Source organism: Dysidea avara, chromosome 10 (assembly GCF_963678975.1).
Source record: "Dysidea avara chromosome 10, odDysAvar1.4, whole genome shotgun sequence".
Lineage (NCBI taxonomy): Eukaryota > Metazoa > Porifera > Demospongiae > Dictyoceratida > Dysideidae > Dysidea > Dysidea avara.
Genome location: NC_089281.1, coordinates 28102609 through 28126629, shown reverse-complemented (window position 1 = coordinate 28126629; position 24021 = coordinate 28102609). Strand labels below are relative to the sequence as shown.

The 24021-nt window shown below is 37.4% G+C and overlaps 3 protein-coding genes across 3 annotated transcripts; all 3 read right to left on the bottom strand.

Annotated features, from left to right (window-relative positions):
* Positions 1-375: 375 nt before the first annotated feature.
* On the bottom strand, positions 376-2779 carry LOC136268318 (E3 ubiquitin-protein ligase TRIM71-like). The gene has a single exon (XM_066063619.1). It carries the CDS (start codon positions 2751-2753, stop codon positions 492-494), a length of 2262 nt encoding a protein of 753 aa, XP_065919691.1. The 5' UTR covers positions 2754-2779; the 3' UTR covers positions 376-491.
* Positions 2780-8150: 5371 nt separating this feature from the next.
* On the bottom strand, positions 8151-10442 carry LOC136236883 (E3 ubiquitin-protein ligase TRIM71-like). Its single transcript, XM_066027114.1, has one exon. The coding sequence runs from the start codon at positions 10440-10442 to the stop codon at positions 8151-8153; it is 2292 nt and encodes a 763-aa protein (XP_065883186.1).
* An 8386-nt stretch (positions 10443-18828) lies between these two features.
* On the bottom strand, positions 18829-21185 carry LOC136236882 (E3 ubiquitin-protein ligase TRIM71-like). Its single transcript, XM_066027113.1, has one exon. The coding sequence runs from the start codon at positions 21183-21185 to the stop codon at positions 18933-18935; it is 2253 nt and encodes a 750-aa protein (XP_065883185.1). The 3' UTR covers positions 18829-18932.
* Positions 21186-24021: the final 2836 nt, after the last annotated feature.

Here is a 24021-nt window from a genome sequence, read left to right as displayed (position 1 = left end):
GCACCTTCACTGTATGTACAACTAGTACACACACACACACATCTATGCACACACACCCATGCACGTACATGCACACACACACAATGCCACACACTACACACAGATAGCACACACAAAGCCTTATAGTCTCATGCACAGTACTTCACATACACCCATGTAATACATAATTTTATATACTTCTATGCAAATGTTTGTCCATGTCAACCTCAATGTTGCAACTCAATCACTTGTCCATTTACTATCACCTAAAAAATTGGAATTACCTAAAAATTTAGTTACTCACTATAAAGGACTACTATAGCTCATTCTGATGTCTTCACCATACTTTCTCCTACAGCTGCAACATTAGGTGCACTCACTGCTGATTTATATAAATTCTCTTGCCACTATATAGCCAGCTTATCACTTAAAGTAAATGTAATACAATAATTGTAACAACAAAAATTAATAATTATCACAACTCCTACAGTCATTACAAAACTAGATTGTTACTAAAACACTACTAGCCTGTTACTACCTTCACCACATGCAATTACTATCTGTCCATTATCCATCATCACTACTCCACAAGGATGACGAAACCTTTCCTTGCCTTGGTAGGTACCTTGAATGGCTGATATAAACTTCCCATCTTCTTTAAACACCAACACACAGCCAGTGCCATTAGAACTAATCAACAAGTGTCCATCTGGAGTATAGAATATCCCAGCTGGTTCTTGCAAACGGAAAGGTATACTGGTAAAGTTACCAAAAATTTTAAGAAATTGTCCTTTTAGAGTAAACACCTGGACTCTACCATTACCACAATCAGTAATGAACAGCTGGTCTTCACTATTGTTCATTGTTAAATCAGCAGGTCTGTTAAAATTACCAGGTTCTGTACCATGTTGACCAAAGCAGTATGAGCACTGTTCATTTTGCAACACTTGGATTCTGTGATTGTTGTAGTCGCATACAAATAATAGATCTGACTGAAACATTAGACCATGAGGAGATTGGAATTCACCATTAGCAGTACCTTCACTGCCTAGTTGGGAAATAAATTCTCCATTAAAGTTAAACTTCTGAATGCAATGCAAGGTAAGATCTGCAACATACACATACCCTTTCTTATCTACTGCTATTCCAGTGATACATTGAAATTTTCCATTTCCGATACCTGCTCCACCAATAACATGAGAGTATTGGAAATGTTTATTAAATACTACTAACTGTTTGGTGGAATTATCACGAAAAATAACTTCATCGTTAGGTCCTTTGGCCACCTGATAAGGCCAATGTAGCTGCTGCATTGTTCCAAAAGTGTTGATAACTTTCACCTCCTGCTTGATGGTAGCATAGACTCGGACACTTGTCAACACCTTAATTCCTTCATGATTCAGTGCTAACCCTCTCCAGTAAACTGACAATGAATGATCTTCTTGTCCTTTAGGATTATACCATATATGGTATTGTCCTCTTGACTCCTCTTCAATATGCACACTCTGTAAAAACTTTTCCTTGTTGCAACGAATGTGTAGATCTTCTGATTGGTTCACTATAGGAGATCCCAAAATGTCTTGCAGTGCAATAGTCACTTTAACAGGATCACTGTTTATCTTTATCACTCGACTACTCACAGTACAAGGAACATTGGGATTGACACCACAGATTGTTGGTAACGTATTTGCAAACTCAACTGGCTTAATATAGGTAACAATCATGTTACTTGCTTTACACTCTGGATCAAGGCTAGTATGTTCCACTTGCTTCGTTAGTTCGCCAATCCTATTCTCAATCCATTTGCTGTATGTCAGTAATTGTCGTGTTCTGTTAATGGTCACAATATTCTCACAAAACTCGTCGCAAATAGCTAATAGATTTTCCACTGAATTTACATTTTCTTTTTGCAAAGCAAGTGTCCTTTTAAATGAAGCCTTGATGGTGTTTACCTTTTTTACTGCTTCTTCTTCTTGTTGCTTCAACAACTTATACACTTCACCATACGTAGCTCGTATCTTCTCAATATTTGCTTCACTCTCAATGTCAACTTGTTTCTCACAATGTTCAATTTTCTTCACTCCATTTCTCACTTGTTCTAGTAATCGTTTCAGAGGAGCAATGACTAGTTTCATCTTCTCTCTTTTTTCATCCACCATTTCATCTACGAAGTTAAAATCATGATCTCGATGACCACGAGGATGATCCTTTAACATACAGTATTGACAAATTAGCATACTACAAGTCTTACAGTAGAAGTCAAGTGGTTGATTACTGTGGGCCTTACAAAATTCTGCCTTTTCACCAGGTGTGGCTAGTGCCTGCTTGGGATTTTGAAGAAATTTAGCAACATTAACTGTTGTATGAGATTTAAAATCCTTCCATTTACCGTGAAATTCGTTACAGCTGTGACACAAAGGATTGTCGCATTCTATGCACCACGTGACCGCTGTCGCTTCTTCCACGCATTCTCCACACTTCATTAACGTGGAGCCTTGTACAGATTCTTTTCGCTTTCCAAAAATTTCTATCAAACGATTAATCGTAAAATTAGTGGGAATGGATTCTATTTCATTTGGTGGAAGTGGTGCACGACATAACGGACAACAAACAACAGTCGCCATTTTCTTATTAAATTCTATACTTCCCTCTATGCATCGCTTACAGAATGTATGCAAACACGGGATGGTCTTCGGATCAGTAAAAATATCTCCACAGATAGAACAAGTTATTTCTTCCTCGATCTGCTGCCATTCTTTTTCACCACTCGCCATTGCCTTTCGCCGGACGTGACACGTGATCCGTGATCAACAAATCGTATGCGGGGTATTTTTAAGGAACGTAATTTTCGCGCATTTCGCGGCGTCCTTCGTAAAAATAATTTGTCTATGAAAATTACATAGCTACCTCATGTATATAATATTATGTATAGATCTAAATACAATAACACGAATCCGTAACGGTCTAATAGCTAAAACTTGACGACCTTCTGGTGGTATTTTAGTTTTTTACCAGCCGAATTAGTTATCAGTAACTACAGTAGAACCTCTCTATTATGGACATTTTGGGACCAAGAAGTTTTGGCCACTTTTACTGTAATATAGAGGTTTTCCTCTTTCAATGGAGTCACGTGTCCATAGATTATGGAGGGGAAAATCTAACAATGAGACTGATCCCGAACACTATAGCGGTCAAGTAAAACTGCAGGGTCTTATACTTTCCCAGCCAGAGATTTATTTGTGTGCACTTTAGTTTGGATAAGGCACGCACCTGGGTTAGCTACTAGTTTTTTCTGTCACCAGAAATGTAGATTCTGCACACTGATTTGTCAAAAAGTGCTGTTTGTTGTATTAGAGTATTTAAATACTTGCACAAAACTATAAATTTAACTATTTTTTTTCAAGCTACTATATAATATTACACATGTAGCATATAAGGGGGCAGTAGGGGGTGGGTGTGGTTCCCACGCCCAAGAAGTTGTAAAAAGTAAAACAGCAGGCTATAAGCTTCACACAAATGGTAAGATCTCTTTATTTTATAGCCACTAGCTACTATGCATTACTTTGCCACACACAAGAAGTTGCACAAAATAAAATTTAGCAGGCTAAAAACTTCACACAAATGGCAAGGCCTCTTTATTATATAGCCACTAGGCCCACTACTATGCATTACTTTGTGAGTCATAGATTTAAATAACAAACGGAATCACGAATTGCCCCACTCATGCATGATGTATGCCTCCAACAGTGGCGTTAAGATACTATAGTGACGGTCTGGGATTGATTTTTCTTTATGAAATGCCTAGCCCTATTAGTAGGTTTGTTTGTTTGTAATTCAGTTTATTTATTTGTATTGTGCAGACCTCAAGAAGAGTGTGGTGCACAAAAGAAACAATAGTACAATTACAATCATACATATATAATTGCTAAGTAATTAATTAAATGGTCTCTAGACCAGCTAGGTTGTGCTTGTTTGCTTTACTGCATGTGTCCATTTATTATGCTTATTCTAATTATTTATTTCAGTGTTAGAATTCTAATAAAGTGTGAGGTGTGAGGATGGGTGACCCCTCAATGCCTCTAAGACTGACAGCCATTGAACTGTGATTTATTATAGCTAATTCCTTAATAATTTTATTAATTTTTATTATATATATATATGTAATCACGTGATATCCTAGCTACTACAGCCATGGGTTTGCACAGAAGTGATAAAGGGGTGACACTATAAGCTGTTGGAAATTAGTGTCCTGTATTGGGAGGCCAGGACCTGTACCTTTTGAGTGCCACCAGAAATATTAAAAGCCTCAACGTTGTGGAGAGATTGATAACCGAAAACCAGGATTAAGCCTATGACTGGTGAATCCACGCATACCGCATCAAAAGAAAGAGATGGCACCGTATGCCCCAGCTATCAATTATCATCTGAAAAGTGAAGTATCCATTAGACCATTACACTTCATTGTCAACTATACTCAACCTGTTACACAGCATTACAAATCAAGAGGGAACTGTTTGAATAGCACCTCTACAATCAAAGTAGTCACCATGAAAAATACGGATGATTTCTGTTACGAAGGTAAGCCATTACATGCTATAGCCAAATTGACACTTTTCACTGTCAGCAAAGATAGGAGGACACTGGTAAGTCCATGAAGAATGCATTGTACATACTGTGGTATGCCAAAAGGCACCTCTCAGGCTGAAGCGACGTCGAACAGTAAAAAAAATCAAGTCCGTAGCCTTAGCCATTATTGAGTTATGCTTGTCTGAAGGCATCAGTCAGTTACTCAGTCAGTAGAAAGTTTTGTTTAATATTTAAAAAAAAAAAATTCATAGCAACTTGTTGAAAGCGTTTCAGGTCAATCTGAAGACTTGTTTGGGGCTTCGTTTTACCAAACCAATACTGCTTCATTGTTGTCAGAGAAACATGAGGCTTGTTTTTGGGTGGGTTTTTTTTATGGGCCATGCCCACTCCTTGTTGGTCTCTACTATACAGTACTATCGTACTGTATGATTATAAAGGTTGGCTAAACCCTTATAAGATATATAAGCAAATTGTAGCTATTTATGTTTTACTGCTTTTGTTGAAAGGCCGTAAGAGATGTTTTCTTAGCTCTAAAGTAATTATCAATTTTCTCTAGGCCAAAATGTAATTAATAGCAGCAATGAAATTTGAGTTAGACTGCAGGTGAATGAGAAAACAAGTTGATGTTGTGCTACACTTTTAAACGCCAGGCGCCATTATAGGTGATCTTGAGGGAGCTACAATAGTCAGGGGCCAGGGGCGGATCCAGAGTTTCGAAAGAGGGGGGGCACCTTTCTGAAAAACAGTTGAAGACCAAAAAAACTTGCTAAAAACCAGTTGAAGACTAAAAAAAAAAAAAAAAAAAAAAAAGAAAAAGGTCACAACAATAATAGCTAGTTATCCTTACCAACTATATCACGTCTGTTATGTAAAATAAAATCCTATTTGTAGCTTCATAGGTAAGCTACACTGCCTCATGAACATTGTGACTGCTTTATTAGAGTAATTGACTGCTCTATTAGAGTATCTCGATCTTGTATGCAATTTCTTGAAGGGGGGGGGGGGGGGCATTTGCCCCAAATGCCCCATCCTGGATCCGCCACTGGGGGCCCCCTGCATGCTGAAATATAAGTTTTGAACTATGGGAAAATGTTGTAGTATACTGAGCTGGCATGTTATTTTAAGCATTTTTCATGTTTTTAGCATAGGCTGTTTTCAAGCCTTCAAATTGCAAAATTCCTGCAGCTTCTGGGGGTTGCACCCCCAGACCCCTCTGGAACATATATACTGGTCTGCTAACAGAAATAACGCGATATAATTATTCAATTTGGTTACCTGCTGAGTTTGAAACCTCTCTCTGCTTCCTTGTCTGGATGCAATACCTTCAACAGCAACTGCAACAACAACAAAAATACAATTTTTACTGCTTGGTAAACCACCAAGCAACTGATGAGGTATACTACTTCTAGCAAATTTAACAATGTATACTCCTGAATTCAAGCTCTGTCTTACCAAATTCTACTCCAGAGTTTGACAAGGAAGTTTGTATAACTTCATGTACCACTTAATCAGTTTAAATACACTTTGTTAAAGATACTGATTACTTAGGAAAGATGCAACAATTCAACAAACACTATACCAACTTGTTTATCAAATCTATAATTTAAAAAAGGTACAGAGAGCTGCAACAGTACATAAAACCAAGGAATACTGCAACTTCATATATACCAAAACTAGTCCCAAGACAAGACCAACAGTGTGACATTTAAAGATTGTTGCATGACTAGTATGTATACAACTACAAGTACACTTGCAATATTGCATATGATAGCATGTTTATACAGACAGACATTGCGTGTTGTTTCTTTCCTCTTATTTGGTAAACATATAAGCAAAATGTGTTGTTCTATATGTATGAGATTTATGCACGTTGGTCAGTATATAGAAAGCACTTTGTGTGACTTTCTTGGGTTATAGCATAATAGAGAGAATGATACAGGTGCTGCATGATTCTCTCTCACCTAGCTGGCTGTTGCAAAGGAGGTAACTCATACACAAAAATGCATATAGGTACACAAATCTTCTCTCAGTAACCTATAGCTATACTGTGGAAAATTAATTGCCAAGTTGAATACAAAGTTACCAGTGTTAACAATAAAACTTGGTGCTTCTATTTCAATGATATGCCCTCCCTGCATGGTGCAGCATGGTAACTTTTACAATTTGCTGACAACATGACTTGATTTGTTCTGGAGAGATAATTGTAAAGAAGTTAAGAAGCAGTTCTCTCATGACCTAGAGCTCATTTCTAAATGGATTTCCTATAGAGTAAGATGCAGATTACCATGCAGTGCCTGCAACTGCAGCTGCCAATAACATTGGGCCACTCGTATACAGATAACACTTGCAATTGGTGTGTCAGTGTGCACCATTTTACTAACAGTCTTCACCATATCAACTATATAGTAAGAACACATGCAGTGATGCTTCCAACTAGTATAGCTAGCTGGCCTATGGTCAAGCAATTTGCCATTTGAAGTGCTCCACAAGCAGTTTGTCTCTTTGACAAAGACTTATTACCTGTCTATATAATAATAGTTAATGTGTGCATATACTACTTGTGTCTTATGTGCTTGTGTATAGTCTACTTCATGGTTTAGTCATCCTAGGGTGAAATATTAGGCTATCCCATCTCCACCGCTAGACAAAGCGAATTGGCTTTGCTCATGTTTTTTTCGGGTGCATGCCCTTCTTCATTATACGGTAAACTTACCGAGTAGATTTCCGGAGGTTTAGTACAAAGGTTACTCCTTATGAAGTCGAAGCATAAAGTTTACACCTCAGTCAGAGTTTATACTCTCAGTATAAAAGGCCTTAGTGTAAAGACTAAACTTTGAAAGTATAAAGTTTATACTTTGTTTTTTGCAGTGTATATGGAAGAATGGCTATGCCAAATGTTGTGAGTTTAAGCAACAGAAAATCAATTAAATTAGCTATATACACCTGCATGCAGGAAATGAAAAGAGACTGCCATTAGGTATAACACACATATGATCTTATCTGCCTCTATTCCAAAGTATTGATAGAAAAACAGTGTAGCACAGTGGGAAGACAATGTCACAAACATTATGATTATGTTTTATAAGTCACAGTTAGGAACATCACTGGAAAAAATTCCTAACCAGTGGGGACCATTTTGTTGCCCATGCATGTACAGAAATGTTGTGGTATGAAATTTTTATGATCCAAGAACAAAGCAGCAGATTTTCATAATTATTATGAATAAAGTATTTCATAGTTTTCCACTGACCTATATATTATAAGAGTCATCACATAACAGAAACCCTTCACATCATGTTGTTGTTCTTGTAGCGCATGGTGTCAGATCTACATTATAGCTTCAAACAAACACTTTAGGCCCATATTGCTTGCATCAAGATTTTCTTACTGCATTAATGAATTATTGTATCACCAGTGGGTGATTGCAGCTAGAGCAGACTAGGAAAGTTATGTCCTGAGCTAAACACATTTCAGCTTATATATATACTTAGCTAAAATTAAGCTTTAACAGTGAAAAATAACAAATCTAGTTACACATTTCCTACTACAACTGAACATATAAAGACTACTTGTCATCATGTCCACTAAAATACTACAAGTTTGTTACCATCTGAGCCAGCAGCTATTATTATCTCTCCATTATCCATCATCACTACTCCACAAGGATGACAAAACCTTTCCTTGCCTTGGTAGGTACCTTCAATGGCCGATATAAACTTCCCGTCTTCTTTAAACACCAGCACACAGTTTGTGTCACAGGAGCTAATCAAGAGGTGTCCATCTGGTGTGTAGTGTATCCCGATTGGATGTTGCAACTTGAAGGGGACACCAGTGAAATCACCAAATATTTTGAGGAATTGTCCTGTTATAGTAAATACCTGTACTCGACTATTTTTATGATCTGTAACGAACAACTGATCTTCATTATTGTTGAGTGTTAGATCTTTAGGTTCATTGAAGGTACCACTTTTTAAGCCACACTGTCCAAAGCGGTAAGAGAATCGTTCATTTTCAAAAACTTGAATTCTGTGGTTGCCATTGTCACACACAAATAACATCTCTGACTGAGACACGACTAGACCACAAGGCCACTTTAATTGGCCATCAGCAGTACCTTTACTGCCAAACTGAGCAATAAATTCTCCACTTAGTTTGAACTTTTGGATGCAGCCCAACTCACAAGCTGCAACAAACACGTATCCCTTCTTGTCTACTGCTATTCCAGTGATATCGACACTATGGAACTTTCTATGTCCAGTACTATTCACCCCGCCAATAACATGTGAAAACTGAAAGTGTTTATCAAATACTGCTAATTGATTCTTAGAATCGTTCCGAACAATAAGCTCACTGTTAGGTCCTTTTGCTAACACATAGGGATCTTCGAGGCTCTTGTAATCAGCTTTTTTAATGACCTTCACCTCCTGCTTGATGGTAGCATAGTCTCGGATATTCATTGAAACCCTAATTTTTTCATGATTTAGTGCAAATCCTTTCCAGTAAACTGTTAAGGAATGTTCTTCATTTCTTTTCCGATTATACCATATATGGTACTGTCCTTTTGGCCCTTCTTCAATATGTGTATTATGTATAAACCCTCTCTCCTTGTTGGCACAAATTTCTAGATCTTTTGATTGGTTCACTACAGGAGATTCAACAATATCTTCTAGCAAGATAATAACTTTAATTTGATCTGGCCTGATTATCTGACCATACTGGGAACAACTACAAATAGGCATACAGAACACGTCGCAAAGTGAATCATTAACAATCTCAACTGGTTTACGATAGTTAACAATCATGTTGTTTGCTTTACATTCTGGATCACGACTAGTGTATTCCACTTGCTTCTTTAGTTCTTCAACTCTACCCACAATCCATTTATTGTACATCAGTAACTGCCTTGTTCTGTTGGCTGTCATAATCTTTTTACAAAACTCGTCACAGCTTACCAAATGGCCTTCAATCAAATGACCACTTTCTTTTTGTAAGGCAAGTCTCTTTTTAAATGAAGTCTTCATTGTTAGTACCTTTTCTACTGTTTCTTCTTCTTGTTTCTTCAACAACTTGTACACCTCACCATATGTAGCTCGTATCTTCTTAATATTCGCTGCAGTCTCCATGTCAACTTGTTTCTCACAATGTTCAATATTCTTTATTCCATTTCTCATTTGTTCTAACAACTGTTTCAGTAACGCTGTAGCATGTTTTGTCTTCTCTCTTTCTTTACCTACCACATTTTCAATGAAATCAAAATCATGCTTTTCACGAGGATGATCCTTCAAGGTGCAGTCTCGACATATCAAACTGCAACAAGTCTTGCAAAACAGGTCTAGTGTTTGCTTGGTGTGGATCTTGCAAAATTCTGCCTTTTCAAGTGTCGATAGGGTTAGTTTGGGATCTTGAAAAAATGCTTTAATGGAAACAGTTTTGTGCCACCTGGACAATTTCAATTTCTTGTGCGCTTCATTACAATTGCGGCATAAACTACCATCACACTCTATACACCACGTGATCGCTACATTCACCTCACAATTATCACAATTCGTTTCCACCGAACCTTCTCGAGTCGCTATTAGTCTCTTCTTGTAAATTTCCACTAAACGATTAATCAAAAAATTAGTGGGAATAGTTGGTACTTTGTCTCGTGAAAGAGGGGCACGACATAACGGACAACAAACAACGGCCATCTTATTAGATTTCATAATCTTCTCAATACATCGCTTACAGAACGTGTGTAAACACGGGATGGTCTTCGGATCAGTAAAAAGATCTCCACAGATACAACAAGTTATTTCGTCCTCGATCTGTTGCCATGATTCATTCTCAACACCACCAGATGCGGCTCGACCCGACTCGGCTCGACCAGATGCCATGACCTCTATCCGAAATGACGTCACAAACATAAAATGGCCGCCAATGGTAGGGGGGCTTTAATATTTTCGAGTACAGACGCCTATGGAGAAAAAAATTTAATAATTATACAACCAAGTACTAAGAATAATACGAAACGCGGTTAAAATTACGTCATAAATAAATAAATAAATAATTAAATAAATAAATAATTAATAATTAATGTTTGAGAAAACTACGAGGCCTAGAGACATGAACTAACCGGGGATAGATTCGCCTGTGAATGAAGGCACAAACGTATAATCGTCGCTCCTGTTTGTGCTGATGACTTGACCATACGTGTAATTCTATATAACGCCCAGTACCACACCCTTGCTTAATTACTTACATATTGCGCGAAGAAGATTAGTGATGCCCGTGCAGGAGAGCCAGAAGCCACTTGTGTAAACAAGAAGATTACAAGTAAGTTTTTATGTTTGTATCATCTCAAGTCTCCATGCCAGCTGCCAGTGGATTCATTCACGTACATAAGCAATACAAGAAAACATTAAACTGATATATGCCACGCTCTTTACAATAAGCTTACAGTTACATATAAAATACAAGTAAACAATTTTGTCTTGTGCAGCTGGCATGGCGAACTTTCTTTGTGTTGGTGTCAGGCAATTCAATACGTGCTTAATCTTTTTTGCCTTCACCTGGCGTAGCTACTAGGCTCTAGTGGCTTAGGCTGTCTTCCTTTATCTGGTTCATCTGGCTTGCATACGCCTACAGCATTGTGTAGCTATCTCCTGAAAGTTGTGTATGCATAACTATAGTGTGTCAGACTCACCCATCACTGTGCCATTGCTACATCACTGATGAACCTTGCTTAGCTCTAGTTGATGTTGATATGCATTGCTGTATATTGGCTAATAATTTTTATCTGCATGGTGATGTTGCCTATAATGTATTGCTGCATACAATACTGCAATAATGTATAGTTCTCTCCTGTATGTTTTGTATACATATACTTTGTACACATCACTGTGCCATTACCACACCAATGATGTACTGGCACTTAGCTACTGGTGGCCTTTAGTTACGATGCCACTATTGTGTTATATCTGTCACTACTGTGACATATTGAGTTGATTTGGGGATAATGCATTCACCACCTAATAGCCTCACCGGGGGGCTGTCACGTTGGTGTATGTACTTGGTTGTATGTGACGCGGTCCTAGTAATAATAATAATAATAATAATAATCGGTCATATTTCAGCCAAGAAAAGAGATACGGAGCTACAGCCAACAGGTATGGTTATAAGACATTAGAATGAATCATTTACGCGTCTTTTGGAAGCTTTTTGATCGTAGATTTCGACTATAGTGTAAGTTCATCCTTATATTATTTATAACCATACCTGATAGTTAGAGCTCCGTATCTTCTATCTCGGCAGAAATATGATCGATCAAAAAATTTTCTCCATAGGCGCCTGTACTCGAAAATATTAAAGTCCCTCTACTATTGGCGGCCATTTTATTTCGTGACGTCATTTCGGATAGAGGTCATTGCGCTGAAATGTGCTCATGTGATTAGCGATAAACATAAGCAAAGGGGCGTGGCTGCCATACATGCATGCATGTACAACGAAAATGATAGTACCGGAAATGCACTATAACCTGTCAACTAAACTAGTCATTTAACAACTGAATCACCTCTGAAAAATGCTTTCCATCATAGTTGGGGTGCCATTTAGCTCAGTAGTAGTAATACACAATTGTAATTGTAATGGGGTCCACTCAGCAATCAAATACTGATTTTCAGTGGAGCCCTGTGAGCAAAAGAAGAGTACAAAGCACACACACACACACACAGACAAAATGCCACTGTATGTAAAAATTCTTATAATATTTACTTATTATTATATCAACTTTCAATTTATTAATTGCATCAAAAATTATATAGGCTTTACAATATATATATATATATATATATAGTCTGTATAAATACAAGATTATGTTGTGCATGCCGGGTAGTGAGCAGTTTAAAGTTTAAAGATAACTTGTAGTCTTGTACCAACACCTGTTATATTACAAGTTAGTAACTATATACACTATAATTATCACCTATAGCTACTATAGATATACTGTATTATGCTTGCTTCCTTGCATACTCAATACAAGTATTATTTAGCTAAAGTTGGATGTGTGAGGATGTTTTGAACAGAGACAACAGGGACAAACAAAATGGAGGCTTGGGTTGCCTGAAGTATAGTAAAGTTGGTTGTAAAATGATTTAAAGAAACGACTTCAGGACAGGTATGTTTTGATAAAAGATTGTTTCAGATCTAAGGAGTTGGAAGTAAAAACTGTTTTGCTTGTTAGTAGATGAGAGTACATGTTTTAGTTTGTTGTTGGCAGATGATCTGGTAGAGAGCTGACAGAAGACATAGTTCCTGACATTGAAGCTTTCTGAAGGTTTTCTGATAGATTGAGAATGTCATATAGCTAGGTCACTGAAGTATTACAACAATTAAGTTGAGATTTATAAGATGTGTCTTGTAGTCAGACGTAAAGTTGCCGGCGTCATATTCTTTCAAGTAAAGTAATATCATGATGCTGGTAGGGATGCCATAGTGGGGAACAGTAAAGAAGTTGTGACCTTACAAAAGCTAGGACTTTTGGTCAGAATGTTTGCGGTATGGAAAAAAGCATGCCTAAGTAGACCGTAAGCTTTAGCAGAAATGTGACCATAGTGGTTTCTCCAAGAGAGGTCAGTCAGGTAGACAAGATAATGCCAAGGTCTCAGTGAGTATTATTTGTAGTGATCAGGTTACCATTGATAAAATTAAAGGTACGTAGCAAATTTTAATTTAAGCATTATATATTATGAATGAATTTGCTGGAGTCAGGCTGCTCTATTTTATTTTTCACTTTTTTACATACAGTGGTCATTTTTGTCCCTATAATGGCACTCCAAAGGTACACAGTAACACGTGGTACAAATGCAATGGCACTACATGAGACTTTTTATCCTCTTAAAGAAGAGAATTTCCTCTTGCATCAAGTCACCATCATTTTCACAGAATGTAACTTTGCTCACTGCTAAATACAATCACAGTTCTACATTCTTAGAATAATAGAAAGGAAGCAAAGGAAATCAAAATGAGAGATTTAGCCTACTTGGTGAAACAGTCATGGTGGAGGATTGTTCATATTAGTTGACAAAATTGTTCCATTGCAAGTGTTAATAGATTCTCCATGTGAAGTAGTGTGGGCACAATTACATCTATAGAACCACCCCAATATAATTTTAGGATCTTTTTACTGTCCAGGGACATATTTGGGGGGGGGAGGGGGGTCCTGGAGTTCTGGAAACCCCCTCTGAAATTTTAACTTGTGGGTTTGCAGCAAGAACACCAAACTGTCTTAGTTTTATTTATTAAATGCTATCCCCACTAGGGACCTGTGAGAAGGTAGTTTGGTAGCACAAATGTATGGAGTAAATGGGAACAGGGCAGGGTAGCTACAGTATATCTTAAAAGCGGTGTATATTAAGGGAGAACAAAGCCTGATATGCCTTAATTTAATAAAGATTGAGATACTATAATAGAGCAACCAGATGTATTCAATAGAGCAGTCTAACTACTCTAATAGAACATTCATAACAGACTGCAATTGGTATTTAAAATGTTATATAAATATTTGAATATGTTAAATCTTAAGTTAAATGTTAAATCAAAGAATTTGGATAGCTATACATATTTGGGCCACTACAATATCTGACCATGCGGCCATTGACATTTACGACTTATAGGGAACCAAGCATGTATTGAAAATAGCTTATAGCTACTACCCATGAATCATGAATCTAAGAAATTTTGAAGCATTGTAATGTTCAAAATCTGTCAGTGCCTAGGGGCTGCGTCCCAGACCTCTACACCTACAGTTTCACTACCGAATCTGGAGGGTACACCCCTCATTCTCCAATATCAAATTCAATTCAATTTTGGAACTATAAATGTATCCAACAAAGTCAACAAACTAATTAACGTTTTCTTTATGCAGTACTTATTTTTGGGGGTGATTTTAACTGTCCAGAAATTGATTAGTCTTCTAACTTAATCTTATTTCCAGCAGCATTAGAGAATTTCGTTATCCCAAGACTTTCTATTAGAGCAAATAATTACTTAGCCCACTAGAAGTGAAAATACTTTATACCTATGTTTTATATCTCCTAGCTATATTTGACAATCTAAAACTGTCTCTGATTTAAGTGACCATAATTTGATCTGTTAAATTGTATTCCTTATAGATAGCAAACCAAGAAAGAAAATGCATTGTTTTATAAGAACAGACTGGGTCTCTTTCCATGACAAAGTAAGCAGTATTTCAACAGACTATTTTCGACCAACTCAAGATCTGCCGAAGAAAACTGGAACTATATCACACATGGAAACTCTTACAAGCTGTTGACACCTGTATACATATCTCTAAATCAGTAATCAGAAACTTCCATAGATGACACCTTACCTTAAAGACTAATATACAGTAAAGCAAAGTGAACTCTACTGATTGGGCACAGAACATTCAACAACAAGTGTACCGATCCATCTGACTACAACATAACAAGTACCATACCAACATTCTTAATATTACAAGTAAGCTGAAAGGAACCTTTTGGAACTTCATCAAGTCTCAGAACTGTGACCACACCAGAATTAGTTTTCTATACAAACCTCTGATGGAATAGGTACAACAACACCAACCTGTAAAGCTGAAATTCTCAATAAATGTCTTTGCTCTCTTCTCTAAGATAGATCCACACAAAGTGAGAGGGCCAGACAACATTCCAGCTCGAATACTTAAGCAATGATCAGTTAACACCATGCTATAAACAATTGGGTAGTTGGAAACAGTGGAAATGGAAACCGGAAACGGAAAGTGGAAATGGAAAATGACATATAAATGTACCCTAGAGTAAACCCATGTTTAGTGGCCACCTCTTAAAGACCACCTTCTTATAAAGACCACCTCTGTACAAAGACCACATTATAATTAGATCTCAAAGATGGCCAAGGCATACTGACCACTTCATGCATGGTCACCTTTTATAAAGATCACCTCTTTACAAAGACCACCTCTTCACATTGCAATAATAGCTAGGTTCTAAACATCCTATATATGTCAGACCGCTTTATCAAAAACAACTAAAAAGACTAGGCTCTTCGTTGTTGCAGTGTACTAGCTACATTTCACTTGCATGGAATATTTTTGTATGACACACTGTGGTACCATAGTATTATCTGTGCTGGTACAAACTAAGTGATGATGGTATATGACTTAAATGAAGTGTAGACAAAGAGATGACATTGATTTGAGTCATGAAATACATGTTTGAAGCTTACCAAATAAATTATTACCATGTAATGAGGTGGTCTTTATCAAAGGTGACCACAAAGTGGTGCTAAGCCATCCCTGAGATCTAATTAATTACAATGTGGTCTTTGTACAGAGACAGTCTTTATAAGAAGGTGGTCTTTAAGAGGTGGCCACTGAACAAGGGTTTTACTCTAGGGTACATTTATATGACAATTTGACCATTTCCGTTTTCCATTTCCACTTTCCGTTTCCGGTTTTCATTTCCACTGTTTCCAATTTCCCTAAAACTGGTGATATACCACAGGAGTGGAAGTCTGCATTAATTTTGTAACTCCAATATTTAAGAAAGGCAAAAGAAATGATCCATCTAATTATTGTCCAGTGTCATTGTCTGGAAAACCTTGAAACATATTTTAGTCAGTCAGATTATGAAACACCTGGGAACAAACAATATATTGTATATATAACCATATGGATTTAGAACTAGATGCTCTTGTGAATCACAACTAGCTACTGCTAACAATAGATGAGTTTGCTTGTGCATTAAACAATAGGCTACAAGTTGACATTGGAATTCTGGACCTACGTATTTGATAAAGTTCCACACACCAGGCTTGTAAAGAAAGTAGATTATTATGGAATACGACAGAAACTGAACTCTATGGTGGATCACATCTTTCCTACACAACAGATTAGTCATTGAGGGCACAAATTCATCATGTGAAGGAGTGCCTCAGAGTACAGTTTTAGGGCCAACACTATAATATAAATGATTTAATTCAGAGCACTGTTCGCTTATTTGCCAATGACTGTCTTATCTATCATCCAATAAATTCTCCTAATGACCAATAGTTACTGCAACAAGACTTAAATACACTAAATACCTGGGCTGAAACAGAAATTCAGTGTTAACAAGCACTGCATTCTTCAGTTATCCAAACACCACCATAAAACGACATTTCTTTATCACATGTAAAACAAACCCCTCAAAGTTGTTGAAAAGCATTCTTGCATCGGAATAATAACAGATCACCATCTTTCTTGGGGCCCACAAGTTAACCATGTATGCAATAAGCAACCAAACTAATCGGATTCTTACAGTGTAACTTAGGAAACTGCTCACACACACTTAAAACTGGTTTATGCCGCAGTAATTTGGGACCCATACCACCTAAATAACAGAAACACAAAGCGGCTAGTAATCAATTGACCATGGAGAAGGAATGTGCGAGATAGCATAACTGAAATGCTAACATCACTAGAATGGCCTCCACTCCAATTACATAGAAAATGTGCTAGATTAACAATTATTCACAACCTACATAACTGAAATACCTAACAGCTACTTAATTAATAACATTGTCACCTGTACAAGATCTAACCATGACCAAATATTTCTACACTTATCATACATCAATAGACAACAACTATGAATATTCAAGAACAATACCTGAATGGATGGACTACCACTAGACATCATCAACCAACCAACCAACTATTGACAGTTTCAAACAATCATTACACAATCACTATAGCACCTATGCTTTAGGCAGGCCCTGCTAATTAAAATACATGTGTATATTATAATAGCTATAAAAATTTGGAGCAACAGTGGAATGCCATGCATGCGTGGGTGCAGCATGGTGATAATTTTATGTGAATTGACTTTGCCTGGCCTTTATATAATTCTGTGAATGCTATCCTGTGAAAAGCCAGTGAATACAGACATTTTATTTCCTGACCACACCACATATCAAATAATAATGATGATCTGCTCTTTTGAATGGCCTCCCATCCCAAGCTGTTCCACTTGAATTAGTTTTATCTAGTCTGTGACACATTATTATAAGTAGTAACATCAGTGCTATTGATTTGTGACCACCTTTAGTATTCTATATACCATCGAATCAGTTTCTGTGCATATTGCCAGCCCTATAGTCTTTCCTTTCCTACAAAGTATTTTATTGTGCGCCATATGGTTGACTGTGTGTCTACCTTTCCATCTGTCTCAAAGTCTTTGTTGGAGTCCTCTAGTTTTTTATTGCTCACATCTTGTATAATGTACTTTGACTGTTGCTGAAGTTAATTGTATCTCATTTTAGTGTGAACTGAGCTAAGATCTCAAAAAAACAACAACATATGATATAATTATGAAAAAACATATATGGAATGACCAAGATTCAATTAAATTATATGTACTGCACAGAACTGTGCAAATGTACATGTATAAAGTGTGCTATGCGATGCGTACAAATAATATTAACTGTCAATTAGATCTTTAAGATACTCAATAGTGCAAATTGTAAAATGACCTACCTTTCCTGGCAAGAAGTTGATGTTGCATGTTTAGAAGAAATTCCAGATCCTATATGGCAGACTGCAGAGGATTGAATCACTATTGATCAGGGAAATAAGTATAAAAGGGTTTTATTTAACTCCCTGTACTGACAAATTTTTGAGGGCTTTCTCACAGGTCCCTATAATGATAAGATGGTCTCACCATTGCATGCTGTGGTGCCCATGCATGCAGTCCATTCTTTTAGGAGAACCATGTACGTGCATGCACAACTTTGTATACATAGCGTCGACATCATGGGACCATGGACAAGTGTCATCAAGGTGTCCTGATTTCAGGAGCTAATATGTGTGTACACTAATATGAACGGACTATGGGCAAGTGTCCTGCTTTTAGGGGACAAAATATGTGCTCTTGGTAACCTCATCGAAAAGATATCAACTCCATTCTGCACTTCCTCAACGATGCCCTAATAGCACTGCTATAGCCACAGCACACACTCATCAACACACTATAAAATTACTTAACTCCACATTCATTTTGCTATCAATGATCACGGTATAATATCCATGTTTTTAATGGCCCATTCTGCACAGTCATCACATAAACAATTAGAATACATCAAAAACACCTTTTCAAACAGACCACAGACAAACACCATTAAGGACTATATAGTCATTCTGATGCCATCACTGTTCCTCTTCTACCGTCTAGCTATTTATAACACAATACCCTAAACTGCTACCACTAACAGTTATAACGTTCACTTTAAAAATAAACTAATAACAGTAAAATCTATAGCAATAGCCATGGTTTCTACACTACAACTAATGTTACTATGGAAGACTACTATTAAAACACAACAAGTTTGTCACCATTAGAGCCAGCAGCTATTACTATCCGTCCATCATCCATCATCACTACTCCACAGGGATAAACAAATCTTTTCTTGTCTTGGTAGATACCTTCGATGGCCGATATAAACTTACCATCTTCCTTAAACACCAACACACAGTTATTGCCACTGGAACTAATCAAGAGGTGCCCATCTGGTGTGTAGTGTATTCCAGTTGGATGTTGCAACTTGAAGGGAACATCAGTATAGCCGACACCAAATATTTTAAGTAATCGTCCTTTTATAGTAAACACCTGGACTCTGTTGTTTTGATGGTCTGTAATGAACAACTGCTCTTCATTATTGCCGAGTGTTAAATCTTTGGGGTCATCCAAGTCACCAGGTTTTGAGCCACGTTGTCCAAAGCAGTAAGAGAATTGTTCCTTTTGAAAGACTTGAATTCTGTGATTGCCGTTGTCACACACAAATAACAGCTCAGACTGAGACATAACTAGACCACAAGGAGATTTAAATAGGCCATTGGCAGTACCTTTACTGCCAAACTGAGACATAAATTCTCCACTTAGTTTAAACTTTTGAATGCAGTTCAAGTCATAATCTGCAACATACAAATATCCCTTTTTGTCTACTGCTATTCCAGTGATGTTCTGAAACTGTCCATTTTCATCACCTTCTCTGCCAACAACATGAGAGTACTGAAAGTGTCTATCAAATACTACTACCTGATTGGCTGAATTGTTTCGAACGATAAGTTCACCATTTGGTCCTTTAGCCAACACATAAGGGTCTTTAAGGCTTTTGTTATCAGCTTCTTTGATGTTCCTCACCTCCTCCTTGATGGTATCATAGTTTTGTACATTCACAGATACTTTAACTTCTTCATGATTCAGTGCTAATCCTCTCCAGTGAACTGATAATGAATGATCTTCTTTTCTTTTAGAATTATACCATATATGGTACTGTCCTCTTGACTCTTCTTCAATGCGTGTATGCTGTAAAAACTCCCTCTCCTTGTTACATTGAATTTCTAGATATTTTGATTGGTTTACTACAGGAAATCCAAAAATGTCTTTCATTGTAACAGTCACTTTAACTGGATTGCTAAATACTAATGGAACAATCACAGTACAATCAGGCAAATGTGGAAGACAAGACACATCACAAACTGAATCACTAACAAAGTCAACTGGTTTACGATAATGTATAATCATGTCACTTGGTTTACACTCTGGATCAAGGCTAGTATGTTCCACTTGCTTCGTTAGTTCATCAACTCTACTCTCAACCCATTTGTTATATGTTAGTAATTGTCTTGGTCTGTTAACTGTCATATTTTTTGTACAAAAATCATCACAGCTCATCAGATGGCCTTCAATTGATCGACCTTCCTCCTTTTGTAATGCAAGTCTCTTTTTGAATGAAGCCTTGATGGTGTTTACCCTTTCTACTGTTTCTTCTTGTTGTTGCTTCAACAACTTGTATACTTCACCATATGTAGCTCGTATCTTCTCAATATTTGCTTTACTTTCTATATCAACTTGTTTCTCACAATCTTCAACTTTCTTCACTCCATTTCTCACTTGTTCTAGCAATTGTTTCAGTGGTGCAACAACACATTTCATCTTCTCTCCTTCTTCATCCACCACTTCACCAACAAAGTCATAATCATGATCTCGATGACCACGAGGATGATCCTTCATGGTGCAGTCTCGACATATTAAACTACTACAAGTCTTACAGTACAGGTCTAGTGGTTGTTTTGTGTGGGCCTTGCAGAATTCTGCCTTTTCAGGTGCAGATAGAGCTTGTTTGGGATTTCGGAGAAATTCATTAATTGGAACGATTTTGTGATGCTTCGACAATTTTACTTTTTTGTGCGCTTCAGTGCAATCGTGACACAAAGGATCTTCACACTCCACGCACCACGTGATCGCTGCATTCTCCTCGCAATTACCGCACTTTGTCTCCACTGAAGCTTCTCCCGATTTCTGTCGTTTCCCGTAAATTTCTACTAAACGATTAATCGTAAAATTAGTGGGAAACTCATCTTTTGGAAGCGGTGCTCGACATAACGGACAACAAACGACATTCGCCATTTTCTTATTGGATTCTATACTCCTCTCAATACATCGCTTACAGAACGTGTGTAAACACGGGATGGTCTTCGGATCAGTAAAAAGATCTCCACAGATTGAACAAGTTATTTCTTCCTCGATCTGTTGCCATTCCTTCTCATCACCAGACGCCATAGTCTTCTAATCACAAGCTTTGAATATCCGTACAGGGCGAGGTACAGGGTTCTCAGCACTTCTTGCAATTTCGTGCGAAATCGGGTGTGTGTGAAATACGTGTGGCTGCGCATGCGTGTTCACTGGAATTACCGTACCGGGGTTTTCAAGTCCGTTGTCCTACTGCTGATTGCACGAAACTTTAAAAATTGCGTGACGCATGCGTGTGTGCGCACACAAGATTTAAAAGCATTTTGTTTCACGGAATAGGTTGCTGATGTCGGGGACTAAGATTCCCAATGTAAGCAACTTGTTCCGCGAAACAAAACATTTCAATTCTTGTGTGCGCATAAACGCATGCGTCACGCAATTTTTAAAGATTCGTGCAATCAGCAGTATGTATTTTGGCGCATGCGCTTAGCAGTGTGAAAGAAATGGCAGATTCAAGTGAGATCAGGTAACTGTGTGTGCCCTATCATGATGGATGATTGTAAATGTGGTAAAACTATTACTCAATGTGTTGTTGTGACTCCTTTATCACCAGTGAATGGCCCTTCGGTTAGTAGGTTTTTAGCGCATGCCTCGGCGCATGCGCAATTATAATAGGACAACGGACTTGAAAACCCCGGTAAAAGTGTCCAAATCATTACAAAACTCATCAGTGGCGGGTCTAGATGGGTGTCGAAACCCCAGAAACCCCCTTTTAAAATTAGCTCAGTGGCAGTATAAATACATAAACATTGTTGTACTGACAATTTGTCATATATACCATAGATAATATATGCCACCGTAGTTCAGTAGCATGCATGCGGTTGCACTTAACTAACACCATTTACAGCTATTAAACCCTCAGCAATACTTCACTTTTCATCTCCCACTACATTAAAAACGATTGAGATACTCTAATAGGGCAATCAAAGCTACAGTTTGTAGCTAGTCACTAGCTATATATTATTTAAAAATGTATATTTACTTTATAGTTAGCTATAGTATTTACAGTTTAAAGTATTGGATTTATTTATTTATTTTTGTATTGGATTCAGGGGCGGATCCAGACTTTTAAAAAGGGGGGTTCCACTTTGGAATTGCAACTTCAGTCTAGCTGTAAGTTGAAGACAAAAAAAAAAAAAAATGTCATCACCTGCTGACATAGCTGCCCCTCACCATAGATGTCCTCACCAACTATATTTCCTTATTTATAACTACATACATAGCTTGCTACACTGCTGCTCAAACCGATTACTGTGATTGCTCTATTAGAGTATCTCGAGTAAGACTGAGAGGCTCTTTCAAAAGGGGGGTTCCATGGAACCCTTTGAACCCCCCTGGATCCGCCCCTGGGATTTATTGTAATTGCTAACTAAAAATAGCCTAAAATCTGATTTCAGAGCTTCTAAAATCTCAAAAATTTCCGGAGAACTGTTATCAGATGCATGCCTTATTCAGCTATAGCTATACCAGCTTTCAGAAACCCCCTTTTTAAAATCCTACATCCGCCACTGAGTGTATGTGGGAGCATAACAATGTTCTGGGGTAGATTGTTAGGCCACCATTATTACATTGCTTGTTTCCTGTCACCCAATGGAACAAAATCTGACTCGGATGCGGGTGGGAGGTGATTATTGATTATTAATTATACACATTACTCTTGTTATATTTCAGTCTCTGACTGCTCTATTAGAGTATCTCGACCTTGAAGGCTGCCAGGAATGTACCGGCTCCCACACACCCTGTTGACCAAGAGTTGTGGGACTTCTACCTTTCTGCTCAGCGAGTATGATTATATATGTAGAACTAATGCATTTACCTTACAATTTGGTCATTCTGTGCCTGCTTATATCATGAAATAGTGCATTCACGTGATCTATAATCAAATAATTAAAATTTGATGTAGGTACCTAAAAATTGATGCAGGCGGTGACGGGAAACAATTAAGGAATTTAATAATAAGTATAAGAAAAAATTAGGAATTTTAAATTAGAGTAGGGACAGTGTATAGTGCTGCAATAAAAAGTACTGAAACGGCAAGCTGGATTGTAGTACGTAATGTCCAAATACTGTAAAACAATAATAAATGAATATCCCTACTGTGCTACACTCAATGCACAGTAGGGATATTCACTTCTTATTGTTTTACAGTATTTGGACATTACGTACTACAATCCAGCTTGCCATTTCAGTACTTTTTATTGCAGCACTATACACTGTCCCTACTCTAATTTAAAATTCCTAATTTTTTCTTATACTTGTTTGTTAAGTTTTTTTGAAAGTTCATGACCACAAAATAGCTTGCTTTTCACAAAACCAGTCACAGTACTTTAAGAGTTAGCTAATCACAGAACTATTATACTAGATTATGACTCATACAATAACAACTGGTCAGTGGGCGTGGCTCTACATAAGCCTGCAGACAATAATGGACATGGATTCGTGCATACCTACAGACTGATGAATGGGCGTGGCTACCATATGTATACAGACAGTAATTTACGTAAGTGGGTGTGACTCACGAAATAAGCAGGGATACGCTATGACGTGTGGTACGTGGCTCACGAAAGAAGCAGGGCTATGCTATAACGTGAGTAACACGTCCACATTTAGTTTAGCAAGTGGGGTCAGACCCGAATATTCTGTAAAGCGATACCTGGATGACCCGACATTGTTACTAAATAAACTATATTTATTGACTTACATATTGCTATATAGTTCGCCGCGAGTCGATACCAACAGCACGTCACGTACGCGTGTTCGAAATAGTTTCGTGCACCTGGCGACCACGTGTATCTGGAGATTTCAGTGTTTGAAAACAAAAAAAAAAAAAAAGAAAATAAAGAAAACAGGCGTTTTGCGTGATGAT